Source organism: Lolium rigidum, chromosome 7, assembly GCF_022539505.1.
Source record: "Lolium rigidum isolate FL_2022 chromosome 7, APGP_CSIRO_Lrig_0.1, whole genome shotgun sequence".
NCBI classification, from domain to species: domain Eukaryota; kingdom Viridiplantae; phylum Streptophyta; class Magnoliopsida; order Poales; family Poaceae; genus Lolium; species Lolium rigidum.
Window position 1 is genome coordinate 267,140,269 of NC_061514.1, and position 16,776 is coordinate 267,157,044.

At 45.4% G+C, this 16,776-nt stretch overlaps 1 protein-coding gene across 2 annotated transcripts; it reads right to left on the bottom strand.

Annotated features, from left to right (window-relative positions):
• Window positions 1–1,737: 1,737 nt before the first annotated feature.
• On the bottom strand, window positions 1,738–4,277 carry LOC124679290. 2 transcript variants are annotated; one of them, XM_047215077.1, is made up of 2 exons: window positions 4,172–4,277; window positions 1,738–3,398 (listed from the first exon to the last, which is right to left on the bottom strand). In XM_047215077.1, the coding sequence occupies exons 1-2, from the start codon at window positions 4,275–4,277 to the stop codon at window positions 1,846–1,848; spliced, it is 1,659 nt and encodes a 552-aa protein (XP_047071033.1). In that variant the 3' UTR covers window positions 1,738–1,845. The 2 variants fall into 2 exon arrangements, with proteins under 2 accessions (XP_047071033.1, XP_047071034.1); XM_047215078.1 differs by having other exon boundaries at window positions 1,738–3,389; window positions 4,169–4,277.
• Window positions 4,278–16,776: the final 12,499 nt, after the last annotated feature.

The window sequence follows — 16,776 nt, forward strand, 5'->3', positions numbered from 1 at the left end:
ACTAATTTTTTGCAGGTTATCCGACGTGCTGCCAAGGACGGAGGGAAGGGGGGACGAGCGGGGGCGAGAACCCCCCAAACTCAGGGGTGCTCACCAAACTCTTGTATCCATACTCGCCTCAGGGCTTTATTAATTTAAAGTCGAGCACTATGTGCCTTCGGTCTAAAAAAAAAAAAAAACGAGCGGGGCGGAGAACCCCCCAACGATTCGCTCGCGCCTGGAGAAAGATCAGCGATGGTCGCTTATTTCCCCGTAACTGGCTTCGTTCGCCCCCCCTATTCATCTGTAACACACGTAATAAAGCAGCCTATAATGGCCCAATCGACCAATCTCAATTGTTAAGCCATGTTAATCAATATATTAGGCCCGGAGTGATCCATATACTTGTAGGAGACATACAACAGCTAGGCCCATGCCAATTAGTACAGCGCTCAGGTCAGCATACAGGTTAAGAAATCAACAGGCACGCACGCAAGATCGGATCAAGATCAGATCGATCGAAGACGTTTCGTCTATCTTCCTGCTGCCCTGATGCGCCTGTTCTTCGACGACGCCGGCCGTTGTTGCCGGCCGCCACCGAGATCGAAGGCTCCAATCTCCAATCAAAGAGGCAGCTGACAAAGTTCCTGATAGGCAGGGGAATCGATAGATTGGCTTCGTTCGCCCCCCACGGCCAGCATGAGCGACGAAAGAAGGAAAAAAGGTTGTCCCAATCTTCTGATTTGAGCATGTATTCTTTCCTATACTCTTAGTTAGCTTTTAGCCAATTTCTCAGTAGTGAACGCTAGATTAGTTTGTCTATTTGGAACTTATAAATTAATTTGGAATTTGGCTTGTTCCCTTGTGCATGTATTCATTTCCTGGTTGGAATATTTACCTCATATCAATCGTGTCTATTGTTTGCCTTGTTTTTAATAGGTGAATGTCAATTCACCTCATACAAAAAAATTCTTGGAATACTCACCTCATACAAGCTTGTTGAGGTCATTTGGTGCAGCCGTTTTGGTACTAAGAGCTGTAGCTAATGACCATAAGGTTTTGTGGAATTCAGGAGGAGATGCTAAGGGTGCCCTTAAGTTCCTAGTTAGATTCATTTTGCCTTCACACTAAATTGGGAGGTGATTTTCTTCGCAATTGTGTGCTAGTCTACATAAAAAGAGAAATAACAGAGAAGTTAAGTGTTGAAGAAATTATTGAGACCTTTGATCTTCGTACCTCGTAAAGCCAAGTTCAAATTCATAGATATGTAACTTCATTCACATTCCAGAAAAATCGGGCATATTTTGACTATCTAGACCTTATATTATTTGTGGTGTTTTGCCAAAAATTTTTCTATGGTTTTGATGCTTGAACTCTTTGCCCCCCCTATCCGCAAATCCTGGCTCCGTCCCTGCGTGCTGCTCATTGGATTCAACAATGGGTTTTCCTTCTCCCGCTGGAGCTGCGGGAGGATATGGTTACTAGATGCAACCGGATGCTAGTGGTTGCTCAAGACTTCTTTTTCCAGACTACTGGGTGACATCATCTTAATAGAATATCAAATGGATAGCTTTTCTGTAGGCCGTGTTTTTTTATGGTTGATACTTGTATCGACTTTACCTTTTCTTTGATTGTAATGGTCGAATTATGATGAACTGATACCGTGTGCATTTATTGATGCAGAGGCTGGGGCGATACTCCTATATCTAAAAAAAACACTAACATGCATAAATATATCACACGAACTTTGCATGGATCTGTCAGGCTTTTAACAGTCCGATTCACATCGATCCGACTGTTAGCTAACGAATAGAGCTTCACATAAGAACTAACATGATGACGCACACATGTACATATAATCATCGATCAGGTTTTGGGATCCCTTTCGTCATTTCTCCAGCTTCCCTTCATCTTTGGTCCTGTCGGCCCTTCTCCGACGAGCAGCTTCTTCACCAGCTCACCCAGCCGCTCCCTCATCGCCCGTGGTAGGATCCTCGCCGCACGGTTGATCTCGCGCCCGATGTCGTACTCCTCCTTCGGCCCCCACCCCCTCTCGAATCCAAGCCACGCCGGTTCAGCCACCTTCCCGGCGCCGAGGTACTCCGCCGATACCACCTCGCACCTCCCACCGCCGGTGTCCATCATGCTCCCCTTGGCGCAGTCGTTCCGTATCCCAACCCCCAGCTTCGAGTCCCCCTGCAGCACCACCCCCTCCTTGGTGTAGAACGCGTGTCCGTTCCGTGACGCATACATCACCGGCCTATTGCCGAGGTACTCGAGCTGCGATGCCTCCACCCACGTGCCCGTGCTGTGCTGCGATAAGTACACCCGGAGCAGGTCGCCGGAGAAGTTGCTCACGCGTAGCGTCAGGTGCTCCCAGTCGCCGACGTGCTCGCCGATCATACCGAGTGGGATAGTGAGGGGGCCAACCTTGGCCCGAGCCGGCCCGTTGAACGGGTAGAAGAACCACAAGGCGAGGTCCGTAGCCGTCCCTCCCAGCATCGGCTTCGCCTGCACGTAGGCCTTCGCGCCAGCGAGGTCGCCCTTCTTGACCCTCTCCCTCTGGCCATTATCCACCGGCAAGTCGAGCCAGTACGCTCCGTCGTTGCCGCCGCCCTGCGGGAGGTTCGACCCGTCCGCGACCACGGGTGTCGGGGCCGTCTGGCTGCCATTCTGGTACAGCAGAGCGCCGTTCTCGAAGTACCACTGCACCGACGAAGGGAGGTAGGTGTCGTTGGGGTGGAGGTACACCTGCGGTGAGTAGGCCACGAGAATGGCGTGCAGCTGACTCAGGTCGGGCATGCACGACGTGTAAACCCCGTTGTTGTTCTTGAGACACGCCAAGGTCGTCGGCGCGTTGCTACTCTGTACGTGGGCTCCGAACGTGCCGACGTGCACACCCCGGGCGTCGATGCCACGAACCACCGGCCTCAGGGCGGTGGCGCTAAACCCGTCCTTGTCGCTGCTCCACACAGACTCCTCGTCCTCGCATGCATCGGTGAAGTCTGCGCGGACGCACGCAACCTCGTCGAGCGGCGGCTTATCCTTGGTCGTGGTGACCGCCATGCCCACCGCCCTGTAGCCGTCTGGAGGGGTGGGGAGCCAGAAGAAGCCGGCACCACCATCCTGGCCACTGGACCAGACGAGGGTGTAGTCCAGCGGCGGGGCAAGGAGTGCTCCGGTGCCGGAAGCGTCTCGGGCAACGAGGACGTGGCCGAAGAGTGGCCGGTTGTTGGGCTGCGCGTAGTGACCCAGAGCGTGGAATCCGGCGGGTATTAGCGACGGCTTAAAGAAGGTGGCGCCAAGGCCATCTTGGCCGCCCTGAGCCGTCGACCAGACCTTGTCGAACCTGGTGACTTGGCGCGCCTCCAGGCCTCCCAGATCTATGATGCCTTTTGCAAATCCTCCATCTGAAACCGGAAAAGGAATACAAGTGGTCAACCAAAAATATTTTCAGTGATTGTCAGTGCAATGGTGCGCAATAACTTAACATGTAGGATCGATGATCATGGGGCCGCTGCCTTTAGCAAGTGTTATAATAGTACGAAGATCTAAGCAACCTGATGAGATGATCTGCTCATGTTTATCGTCGGAGCACTCGAAATGTAAGTCGCTTCCAAAAACAGAAAGAACGCACATACGCTACTCTGAATGAAGACAAAACATAACGTCCAAAGCATGGCGATTTGATAGACCAACATGGTCACGCGTAACGTAATTTTCTTATTTTGTAAGTAGTTATATTGACGCTCACAATGCAGATAAGTTGTAACATCGAAACCGAGGATGATCCTTTAGCTGAAAGAAGATTGCTCCTCGTTGCAGTTTCAGCCAAACTACCTGCCCGCTACCGCTAGCTACCCGACGCCGACAACTTGACATACCTAAAAGCCGACATAAAGATTTCATCATCGGAAGAAGAAAACACATGTCATGAACATGCAAGCTAGCACACATATGCAAGCCGAGCTCACTAATACACCCTCCGTAAATAAGTGATTCACTTATTTCCAAATGGAGGCTGTACGTAGCAGCGATGGTTCGTTTGTTGCAGTTTCAGCCATGCAACCGGCCCAACAAGCTACCATAACCCCGACAACTCGACATACCTAAAAGCCGCCTTAACTAGTTCATCATGGGAAGAACAGAAACACATGGCATGAACATGCAGGCACACGCGCGTACGTACCTGACGAGGGCCACGTCTGCATCGGAGCCGGAGGAGCGAAGGACCTCTCCACGGGCAGCGCCGCCGTGCTCCTAGGCACGCAACCCAAGCAGGAGTTGCTCCTTCGCATTACCGGCCGGCGGCGACAGCGACGAGAACAACGACGACGACCGGAGAAGATCGACAGAAACTGGGGCCGAGTCTCGCTAGCTCAAGGCGTGCACGGTTCGTCTCTCCCTAGCTAGCTCGAGTCACTTGCACGCATGCAGCTGGAGAGAGATAGGGGGCAATGCAAATGGTGTTCTGGCCAAGCTAACCTGTCACTTATTATAGCCCAAGACTTCACTTGAGCTTAGCTTTGCAGGCGAGTATGGCTTGGCTTTACGGCTCTTCTCCGGGAACACAAGTCTCTGATCTGATCCAATCATCAATCAATTGTCCATCTGTATCACGATGTCATTGTCGCTTTCAATTGAAGCACACGTACCAAGTGTGTTGTTTGGCGTTTCGTGCCCGTTTGGACTAGCGCCCGGCCGGCGTGTTAGTTGGAGGCCGGCCAGCCAGCGTAGAAGGAAGCGTTGGAGAAACTAAAAAAAACGTGCGCCAAAACGCGACCACGTACTCGCCTCTACTTACGCGGTATGAGCCGCGTTGTGAATTGTTATAGACCTGTAGAACTGGTTGGCTCAGTCGAGGAAGAAACATGCGTCTCCAATCGCTATGCACTACTCCCTCCGTGAGTTGGTCGAGTCAAGGATGAAACCATGCATGCGTCTCCAATCAAGATTATAAGGCTAGTGGGCCAATTGATTAAGACCAAAAAGATTCTTAATTCTCCCTCATTAATTATTGCACGTGCCAATACAAAATAAAGATAATAAAATATATTCTAACACAAGCAATAATATATCTAGTTATGTTACAACAGTTATAGAAATGCATAATTCTACAGCACAAATGTATAATATCGACACATTAGGGATGATGCCTTGGGAGTTGCAAGGGCCACATTGCTAGTTATAAAAAATAGGAGTGTTGATGCCTATAAATAAGGTTTATCACTCCATCCGTTTTTTATAATGAGTATGGTCAAAACCAACCTGAACCTTACCTACCGGTGGGGGAGGGGGTTACATGTTGCTCACGGACACGATACGTTTCATAGACAAGGGTGACCACCACTAATGTCGGAGACATGGTAGTCCGGCTGCGCGTATGATTAATATGGTTAATTCGGTTCGGTTAGTTCGGTTATACGATAAATATGGTTTCAATACTTCGGTTAATACGGTTACGTATAAAAATACGATTCGGTTTCGGCAATAACCATTAAACTTTGGTTTGGTTTCGGTAATAACCAAACTAACCAAAGTTGACGCAAATTTTGGATTCAAAACTAACTTTTATGGTCATATGTTTTATTTTTTATGTTTTGTTAGATCGTACAAAAGATTCTGCAAGAGAGACAAGCAAAAAAGAAAGAAATTTCAAACAAAGCAGAATATACATGTATTTTTGTATGGCTGCACTGAAGATTTTGCCAAAGAGGAAAGAAAAAACAAAAAACAAATCGCCAAAACAACCATGCACCAATTTCAGGAGTCGAACTATCAACATACTTCTGTACAGGCGTACAATAAAGACCATAACCACCACGCTGATGCAGCTTACGCGCAGTCTACTCACTTTAGGCTTTATATTAATGTTATACGCGAAGTTGGGCTGGCCTAAAAATCGGGATTTTCTGCTGGCTAGGTGTTCGGTTTAACCGTGGTTTTTCAATTAAAAACCGAATTAACCGAGGGACTTTCGGTTTGATGTTTTACTAACTGAAACTGTAACCATAAACTGTAAAAACCATAAATCGGTTGCGGTTAGGTTTTTTTCAGTTCGGTTTTTGGTTTCGGTTCGGTTATGCACAGCCGGACATGGTAGGGATGGTGTATATCTGGGAGGGGGTGAGAGGTGACCCGATGCTGGAGCGGAAAAGTATGAGCTAGTGCCGCACACGAAGGGGAGTAGTCGATGCCAGAGACAAAGGGGAGGAGTTGGTGCTGAAGATAAACGGGAGAGGTGCTACCAAAGATTTGTATCCGCACCTTCTCCGTCGCGGCTAGAACAGATGATGAGTTCTCCTACTCGAGTAAGCGATTAGAGAGTGAGGTAAGATTAGCTTTGGCGCCAAACTGAGTGGGCAACTTTCTTAGTTTCCCACTTGCGGGCATTGCCCACTAGAAACTTTTCGATTCAAGCATTTTCTATTGGCTTGGTTAAAAGTGCTTTAGGGCACGTTTGGTAGCTAGAATGAAGTCTCTCCAGGCCCGGTGGAGCATAAAATAGGCTGATTAGTTGCCCAGTAAGCTTCCGTGTTGTGTCCAAAGCGGTTCTCAAAGCAGTGTTGGGCCTGACCTAGAGGAACTGTCAAATTGGGCGTTCCCCTGGAGCCACACTCGTATCGTGATCCGCCGATGCAAAATGGCACCTTTGACCGTCGAGCTGGCTGGCGGGGGCACACGCAGGATGCGGCAAAAAGGGAAAAAGGTGGGTGGGAAGGGTTATGTCACCTACCTCTAAATACCCTCCCCTATTTCTACCTCTACTCTCAACGCCCGATTCCAAACCCTCCAGTCCTCCCTTTTCGAGCTCCATTTCAAGTAGTACCAAAGCAAGTAGGGTACTTCCTCTTCTTCGTTGAGTTATCCTCCTCCACTGATGACTATAGAAGGGGACGATGAAATGGTCCCCCTTCATGTCCAACTTCATTCTAGAGAAGATGTGTGAGATGATCAAGAGCAGCGTCTGAACTTATATGGGCTTCAAGGAAGTCCATCTGAATGTCGTGGCCATGGCTCTCCTTGAGAACTATGGTGCTTACATTAGCTCAATGTTGGTGTCCAATCACCTAAGGAAGTGGAGGGTCACGTGCCTCACAATTAGCATGCTCCAAGATCTTATAGAAGCTCGGTGGTGCGAGGAGACCAAATGCATCATCCCGGAGGCTGGCCACTACCATGACCATGTCTTGGTAAGCACACCTGTCCTCCACCATTGTCCTACTTAATCATTGGTCACTAATTTGCACAATTAATACATTGTTTTCCCTCTTAGGATCACCTAGGGACGGCGAGTTCGAGAAAACGCACATCGCCAACTATGATGAGATGCATACCATTTTCTCATTTGGCCTCGCCATGGCAAATACGCCATGGGATCAGGTGAGCTCCTCGGTAGACCTCGAGTTTCCCCTTCGCCTGAGGATACTGATTACCATGAGTCCGAGACGGTGGTCCTCGATGGTGCACCTGAGAAGCATGCTGATGCCCCTAAAAATGGCTCTTCATGTAAGAGGAAGAGAGATGCCTTCACTGACGACGAGATCGTGGCCTTCACCGACATGACCTCCGCTACAAGGACACCACGTATGCCCTACGGGACAACAAAGGCCTAGGGTACCGGTTTTGTGGGCATGATACCTCCACAAAGTGTCCTCGGCTCGGGACCCTACATGGCCAAATACTACAAACTTTAGTGGTGGCCTTGGTACCATAGGGGTGGGGATGCATGCATGGAGGTGATGGTGATAACTTTGTAATGATGTACATTTTTTTGTAGAAAGGTCTTAAAATCTTCTGTTGGCATGAATATTTTGATGAATGAATATATAGTTACCCCTAAAGTGATAGTGACCTTGCATTGTTACGATGACGCCCACTTTTTTGTGGTGGTAGGTTGACATCATAGTTGTAGTGGTAGGATGAACTTGTGATCCAATTCTGGTAATGATCATGCATGCTCCTCTTGGTTAGTGATGTGGTGTGAACCTGTGATGCTTTCTTATGACTTCATTGATGCTTGCGATCATATTTCTTACTTGTTGTGGAATGTTAGTGCTATCTGGTGTTCAAAGGGAGGCATCCAGGAATCTAAAATTCATGAAGGATCTAGCAAGATCAACTCAATGATTTCTCCAACAACGGCTTCACAAGGTACGATACTTGGTAGGAAGCACAAGAGCAGTACCAGAGCTTCTTGGTTGATTAGGATATGGATATTCAAGCTATGGCTCATCAGCCAATGCCTCATCGTTCAATGCTTCTTCTAGATATGCATTTCGGAGAAGGACATCGAGTACAAGAGAGTATGGTGAAAGATTTCATCATCGTTATCCTGATCATGGTGATCGTCAAGTTCTTTTTTTTCTGAATCCACTATGATCGGATGTAACATGCAATAGCACGGTAAGCTCACCTTATTTGAACTATAGTAACAATATGGCAGTTCCATGTGTGCAACTAAACACCAATACCATGCATTGCAGAGTCAAAATAGGTTTTGTGCAAGCCACCAAATAAAGAGGAATTAGTTGCCCACTCGATGTAGGAAAAATCTTCACATGCCACTGATGCGTGCAGTTGACACACGTCCGTTGGGAACCCCAAGAGGAAGGTGTGATGCAGACAGTAGCAAGTTTTCCCTCAGAAAGAAACCAAGGTTTATCGAACCAGGAGGAGCCAAGAAGCACGTTGAAGGTTGATGGTGGCGGAATGTAATGCGGCGCAACACCAGGGATTCCGGCACCAACGTGGAACCTGCACAACACAACCAAAGTACTTTGCCCCAACGAAACAGTGAGGTTGTCAATCTCACCGGCTTGCTGTAACAAAGGATTAACCGTATTGTGTGGAAGATGATTGTTTGCAGAAAATAGTAAAACAAGTATTGCAGTAGATTGTATGCGATGTAAAGAATAGGACCGGGGTCCATAGTTCACTAGAGGTGTCTCTCCCATAAGATAAAAGCATGTTGGGTGAACAAATCACAGTCGGGCAATTGACAAATAGAGAGGGCATAACAATGCACATACATGATATGATAAATATAGTGAGATTTAATTGGGCATTACGAAAAAGTACATAGACCGCTATCCAGCATGCATCTATGCCTAAAAAGTCCACCTTCGAGGTTATCATCCGAACCCCTTCCAGTATTAAGTTGCAAAACAACGGACAATTGCATTAAGTATGGTGCGTAATGTAATCAATAACTACATCCTTAGACATAGCATCAATGTTTTATCCCTAGTGGCAACAAGCACATCCACAACCTTAGAACTTTCCGTCACCTGTCCCGGATTTAATGGAGGCATGAACCCACTATCGAGCATAAATACTCCCTCTTGGAGTTAAGAGCAAAAACTTGGCCGAGCCTCTACTAATAACGGAGAGCATGCAAGATCATAAACAACACATAGATAATAACTTGATAATTAACATAACATAGTATTCTCTATCCATCGGATCCCGACAAACACAACATATAGTATTACAGATAGATGATCTTGATCATGTTAGGAAGCTCACAAGATCCGACAATGAAGCACATTAGGAGAAGACGACCATCTAGCTACTGCTATGGACCCATAGTCCAGAGGTGAACTACTCACTCATCACTCCGGAGGCGACCATGGCGGTGAAGAGTCCTCCGGGAGATGATTCCCCTCTCCGGCAGGGTGCCGAAGGTGATCTCCAGAATCCCCCGAGATGGGATTGGCGGCGGCGGCGTCTCAGTAAGGTTTTCCGTATCGTGGCTCTCGGTACTGGGGGTTTCGCGACGGAGGCTTTAAGTAGGCGGAAGGGCAACGCGGGGGGCCACACGAGGGCCCCACACGCTAGGCCGGCGCGGCCAGGGCTTGGGCCGCGCCGCCCTAGTGTGGCGGCGCCTCGTGGCCCCACTTCCTTTCCCCTCGGTCTTCTGGAAGCTTCGTGCAAAAATAGGCCCCTGGGCGTTGATTTCGTCCAATTCTGAGAATATTTCTTTACTAGGATTTCTGAAACCAAAAACAGCGAAAACAGACAAGCGGCTCTTCAGCATCTCGTTAATAGGTTAGTGCCGGAAAATGCATAAATACGACTTATAATGTGTATAAAACATGTAGATATCATCAATAATGCAGCATGGAACATAAGAAATTATCGATACGTCGGAGACGTATCAGCATCCCCAAGCTTAGTTCTGCTCGTCCCGAGCAGGTAAACGATAACAAAGATGATTTTTGGAGTGACATGCCATCATAACCTTGATCATACTATTGTAAGCATATGTAATGAATGCAGCGATCAAAACAATGGTAATGACATGAGTAAACAAATGAATCATAAAGCAAAGACTTTTCATGAATAGTACTTCAAGACAAGCATCAATAAGTCTTGCATAAGAGTTAACTCATAAAGCAATAAATCAAAGTAAAGGTATTGAAGCAACACAAAGGAAGATTAAGTTTCAGCGGTTGCTTTCAACTTGTAACATGTATATCTCATGGATAATTGTCAACATAGAGTAATATAATAAGTGCAATATGCAAGTATGTAGAAATCAATGCACAATTCACACAAGTGTTTGCTTCTTGAGGTGGAGAGAAATAGGTGAACTGACTCAACATAAAAGTAAAAGAAAGGTCCTTCAAAGAGGAAAGCATCGATTGCTATATTTGTGCTAGAGCTTTTATTTTGAAAACATGAAACAATTTTGTCAACGGTAGTAATAAAGCATATGAGTTATGTAAATTATATCTTACAAGTTGCAAGCCTCATGCATAGTATACTAATAGTGCCCGCACCTTGTCCTAATTAGCTTGGACTACCGGATCATCGCAATACACATGTTTTAACCAAGTGTCACAAAGGGGTACCTCCATGCCGCCTGTACAAAGGTCTAAGGAGAAAGCTCGCATTTTGGATTTCTCGCTTTTGATTATTCTCAACTTAGACATCCATACCGGGACAACATGGACAACAGATAATGGACTCCTCTTTAATGCATAAGCATGTGGCAACAATTAGTGTTCTCATATGAGATTGAGGATATATGTCCAAAACTGAAACTTCCACCATGATTCATGGCTTTAGTTAGCTGCCCAATGTTCTTCTCTAACAATATGCATGCTCTAACCATTAAAGTGGTAGATCTCTCTTACTTCAGACAAGACGGACATGCATAGCAACTCACATGATATTCAACAAAGAGTTGATGGCGTCCTGATGCGTGTAATTGACACGTCCGTTGGGAACCCCAAGAGGAAGGTGTGATGCGCACATCGGCAAGTTTCCCTCAGTAAGAAACCAAGGTTTAATCGAACCAGTAGGAGTCAAGAAGCACGTTGAAGGTTGATGGCGGCGGGATGTAGTGCGGCGCAACACCGGAGATTCCGGCGCCAACGTGGAACCTGCACAACACAACCAAAGTACTTTGCCCCAACGAATCGGTGAGGTTGTCAATCTCACCGGCTTGCTGTAACAAAGGATTAACCGTATTGTGTGGAAGATGATTGTTTGCAAGAAAACGAGTAAAGAACAAGTATTGCAGCAGATTTGTATTTCAGTATAAAAGAATGGACCGGGGTCCACAGTTCACTAGAGGTGTCTCTCCCATAAGATAAAAGCATGTTGGGTGAACAAATTACAGTCGGGCAATTGACAAATAGAGAGGGCATAACAATGCACATACATGTCATGATAAATATAGTGAGATTTAATTGGGCATTACGACAAAGTACATAGACCGCCATCCAACCGCATCTATGCCTAAAAAGTCCACCTTCAGAGTTATCATCCGAACCCCTTCCAGTATTAAGTTGTAAAACAACGAGACAATTGCATTAAGTATGGTGCGTAATGTAATCAATAACTACATCCTCGGACATAGCATCAATGTTTTATCCCTAGTGGCAACAAGCACATCCACAACCTTAGAACTTTCGTCACTCGTCCCGGATATCAATGGAGGCATGAACCCACTATCGAGCATAAATACTCCCTCTTGGAGTTAAGAGCAAAAACTTGGCCAGAGCCTCTACTAATAACGGAGAGCATGCAAGATCATAAACAACACATAGGTAATAACTTGATAATTAACATAACATGGTATTCTCTATCCATCGGATCCCGACAAACACAACATATAGCATTACGGATAGATGATCTTGATCATGTTAGGCAGCTCACAAGATCCAACAATGAAGCACAATGAGGAGAAGACAACCATCTAGCTACTGCTATGGACCCATAGTCCAGGGGTGAACTACTCACTCATCACTCCGGAGGCGACCATGGCGGTGAAGAGTCCTCCGGGAGATGATTCCCCTCTCCGGCAGGGTGCCGGAGGAGATCTCCAGAATCCCCCGAGATGGGATTGGCGGCGGCGTCTCTGGAAGGTTTTCCGTATCGTGGCTCTCGGTACTGGGGGTTTCGCGACGGAGGCTTTAAGTAGGCGGAAGGGCAACGCGGGGGGCCACACGAGGGCCCCACACCATAGGTCGGTGCGGCCAGGGCCTGGGCCGCGCCGCCCTATGGTGGCGGCGCCTCGTGGCCCCACTTCGACTCCTCTTCGATCTTCTGGAAGCTTCGTGGCAAAATAGGACCCTGGGCGTTGATTTCGTCCAATTCCGAGAATATTTTGTTACTAGGATTTCTGAAACCAAAAACAGCAGAAAACAAGAATCTGGCTCTTCGGCATCTTGTTAATAGGTTAGTTCCAGAAAATGCACGAATATGACATAAAGTGTGCATAACACATGTAGATATCATCAATAATGTGGCATGGAACATAAGAAATTATCGATACGTCGGAGACGTATCAGCATCCCCAAGCTTAGTTTCGCTCGTCCCGAGCGAGGTAAAACGATAACAAAGATAATTTCTGAAGTGACATGCCATCATAACCTTAATCATACTATTTGTAAACATATGTAATGAATGCAGCGATCAAAACAATGGTAATGACATGAGTAAACAAGTGAATCATAAAGCAAAGACTTTTCATGAATATTACTTCAAGACAAGCATCAATAAGTCTTGCATAAGAGTTAACTCATAAAGCAATAAATCAAAGTAAAGGTATTGAAGCAACACAAATGAAGATTAAGTTTCAGCGGTTGCTTTCAACTTGTAACATGTATATCTCATGGATAATTGTCAACATAGAGTAATATAACAAGTGCAATATGCAAGTATGTAGGAATCAATGCACGGTTCACACAAGTGTTTGCTTCTTGAGGTGGAGAGAGATAGGTGAACTGACTCAACATAAAAGTAAAAAGAATGGTCCTTCAAAGAGGAAAGCATCGATTGCTATATTTGTGCTAGAGCTTTTATTTTGAAAACATGAAACAATTTTGTCAACGGTAGTAATAAAGCATATGAGTTATGAAAATTATATCTTACAAGTTGCAAGCCTCATGCATAGTATACTAATAGTGCCCGCACCTTGTCCTAATTAGCTTGGACTACCGGATCATCGCAATACACATGTTTTAACCAAGTGTCACAATGGGGTACCTCCATGCCGCTGATGGCGTGTATTTCACACGTTCGTTAGGCAACCCCAAGAGGAAGGTATGATGCGCACATCAGCAAGTTTTCCCTCAGAAAGAAACCAAGGTTTATCGAACCAGGAGGAGCCAAGAAGCACGTTGAAGGTTGATGGCGGCGGGATGTAGTGCGGCGCAACACCAGGGATTCCGGCGCCAACGTGGAACCTGCACAACACAAACAAAGTACTTTGCCCCAACGAAACAGTGAGGTTGTCAATCTCACCGGCTTGCTGTAACAAAGGATTAACCGTATTGTGTGGAAGATGATTGTTTGCAGAGAAAATAGTAAAACAAGTATTGAAGCAGATTTGTATTTCAGTATTAAAAGAATGGACCGGGGTCCACAGTTCACTAGAGGTGTCTCTCCCATAAGATAAAAGCATGTTGGGTGAACAAATTACGATCAGGCAATTGACAAATAGAGAGGGCATAACAATGCACATACATGGCATGATAAGTATAGTGAGATTTAATTGGGCATTACGACAAAGTACATAGACCGCCATCCAACCGCATCTATGCCTAAAAAGTCCACCTTCGAGGTTATCGTCCGAACCCCTCCAGTATTAAGTTGCTAACAACGGACAATTGCATTAAGTATGGTGCGTAATGTAATCAATAACTACATCCTCGGACATAGCATCAATGTTTTATCCCTAGTGGCAACAACACAGCACAACCTTAGAACTTTCCATCATCTGTCCTGGTGTCAATGCGAGCATGAACCCACTATCGAGCATAAATACTCCCTCTTGGAATTACTAGCATCAACTTGGCCAGAGCCTCTACTAATAACGGAGAGCATGCAAGATCATAAACAACACATATGCAATAACTTGATAATTAACATAACATGGTATTCTCTATCCATCGGATCCCGACAAACACAACATAGAGTATTACAGATAGATGATCTTGATCATGTTAGGCAGCTCACAAGATCCAACAATGAAATACAATGAGGAGAAGACAACCATCTAGCTACTGCTATGGACCCATAGTCCAGGGGTGAACTACTCACTCATCACTCCGGAGGCGACCATGGCGGTGTAGAGTCCTCCGGGAGATGAATCCCCTCTCCGGCAGGGTGCCGGAGGAGATCTCCAGAATCCCCCGAGATGGGATTGGCGGCGGCGTCTCAGTAAGGTTTTCCGTATCGTGGTTTTTTGCATCAGGGGTTTCGCGACGGAGGCTTTAAGTAGGCGGAAGGGCAGAGTCGGAGGGCTGACGAGGGGCCCACACCACAGGGCGGCGCGGGCCCCCTTGGCCGCGCCGCCTTGTGGTTTGGCCACCTCGTGGCCCCGGTTCGTATGCTCTTCGGTCTTCCGGAAGGTTCGTGGCGAAATAGGCCCCCGGGTCTTGATTTCGTCCAATTCCGAGAATATTTCGTTACTAGGATTTCTGAAACCAAAAACAGCAGAAAACAAGCAATCGGCACTTCGGCATCTTGTTAATAGGTTAGTTCCAGAAAATGCACGAATATGACATAAAGTGTGCATAAAACATGTAGGTATCATCAATAATATGGCATAGAACATAAGAAATTATCGATACGTTGGAGACGTATCAAGCATCCCTAAGCTTAGTTCTGCTCGTCCCGAGCGAGTAAAACGATAACAAAGATAATTTCCGAAGTGACATGCCATCATAACCTTGATCATACTATTTGTAAACATATGTAATGAATGCAGCGATCGAAACAATGGTAATGACATGAGTAAACAAGTGAATCATAAAGCAAAGACTTTTCATGAATAGTACTTCAAGACAAGCATCAATAAGTCTTGCATAAGAGTTAACTCATAAAGCAATAAATCAAAGTAAAGGTATTGAAGCAACACAAAGGAAGATTAAGTTTCAGCGGTTGCTTTCAACTTGTAACATGTATATCTCATGGATAATTGTCAACATAGAGTAATATAACAAGTACAATATGCAAGTATGTAAGAATCAATGCATAGTTCACACAAGTGTTTGCTTCTTGAGGTGGAGAGAGATAGGTGAACTGACTCAACATAAAAGTAAAAGAATGGTCCTTCAAAGAGGAAAGCATCGATTGCTATATTTGTTCTAGAGCTTTTATTTTGAAAACATGAAACAATTTTGTCAACGGTAGTAATAAAGCATATGAGTTATGTAAATTATATCTTACAAGTTGCAAGCCTCATGCATAGTATACTAATAGTGCCCGCACCTTGTCCTAATTAGCTTGGACTACCGGATCTTTGCAATGCATATGTTTTAACCAAGTGTCACAATGGGGTACCTCCATGCCTCCTGTACAAAGGTCTAAGGAGAAAGCTCGCATTTTGGATTTCTCGCTTTTGATTATTCTCAACTTAGACATCCATACCGGGACAACATGGACAACAGATAATGGACTCCTCTTTAATGCATAAGCATGTGGCAACAATTATTATTCTCATATGAGATTGAGGATATATGTCCAAAACTGAAACTTCCACCATGAATCATGGCTTTAGTTAGCGGCCCAATGTTCTTCTCTAACAATATGCATGCTCCAACCATAAAGGTGGTAGATCTCTCTTACTTCGGACAAGACGAACATGCATAGCAACTCACATGATATTCAACAAAGAATAGTTGATGGCGTCCCCGAAACATGGTTATCGCACAACAAGCAACTTAATAAGAGATAAAGTGCATAAGTACATATTCAATACCACAATAGTTTTTAAGCTATTTGTCCCATGAGCTATATATTGCAAAGGTGAATGATGGAATTTTAAAGGTAGCACTCAAGCAATTTACTTTGGAATGGTGGATAAATACCATGTAGTAGGTAGGTATGGTGGACACAAATGGCATAGTAGTTGGCTCAAGTATTTTGGATGCATGAGAAGTATTCCCTCTCGATACAAGGTTTAGGCTAGCAAGGTCATTTGAAACAAACACAAGGATGAACGGTGCAGCAAAACTCACATAAAAGACATATTGTAAACATTATAAGACTCTACACCGTCTTCCTTGTTGTTCAAAACTCAATACTAGATGTTATCTAGACTCTAGAGAAACCAAATATGCAAACCAAATTAGCAAGCTCTAAGTATTTCTTCATTAATGGGTGCAAAGTATATGATGCAAGAGCTTAAACATGAGCACAACAATTTCCAAGTATCAAATTATCCAAGACATTTTAGAGTTACTACATGTAGCATTTTCCAATTCCAACCATATAACAATTTAACGAAGAAGAAACTTCGCCATGAATACTATGAGTAAAGCCTAAGGACATACTTGT

What these genes read in the sequence shown, in the direction of transcription:
- LOC124679290 (XM_047215077.1), bottom strand. Translation starts at nt 4,277, where the DNA reads ATGCGAAGGAGCAACTCCTGCTTGGGTTGCGTGCCTAGGAGCACGGCG. An exon ending in GATGCAGACGTGGCCCTCGT is followed by an intron (nt 3,399 to 4,171) that starts CAGGTACGTACG and finishes GTATTCCTTTTC; the next exon opens with CGGTTTCAGATGGAGGATTT.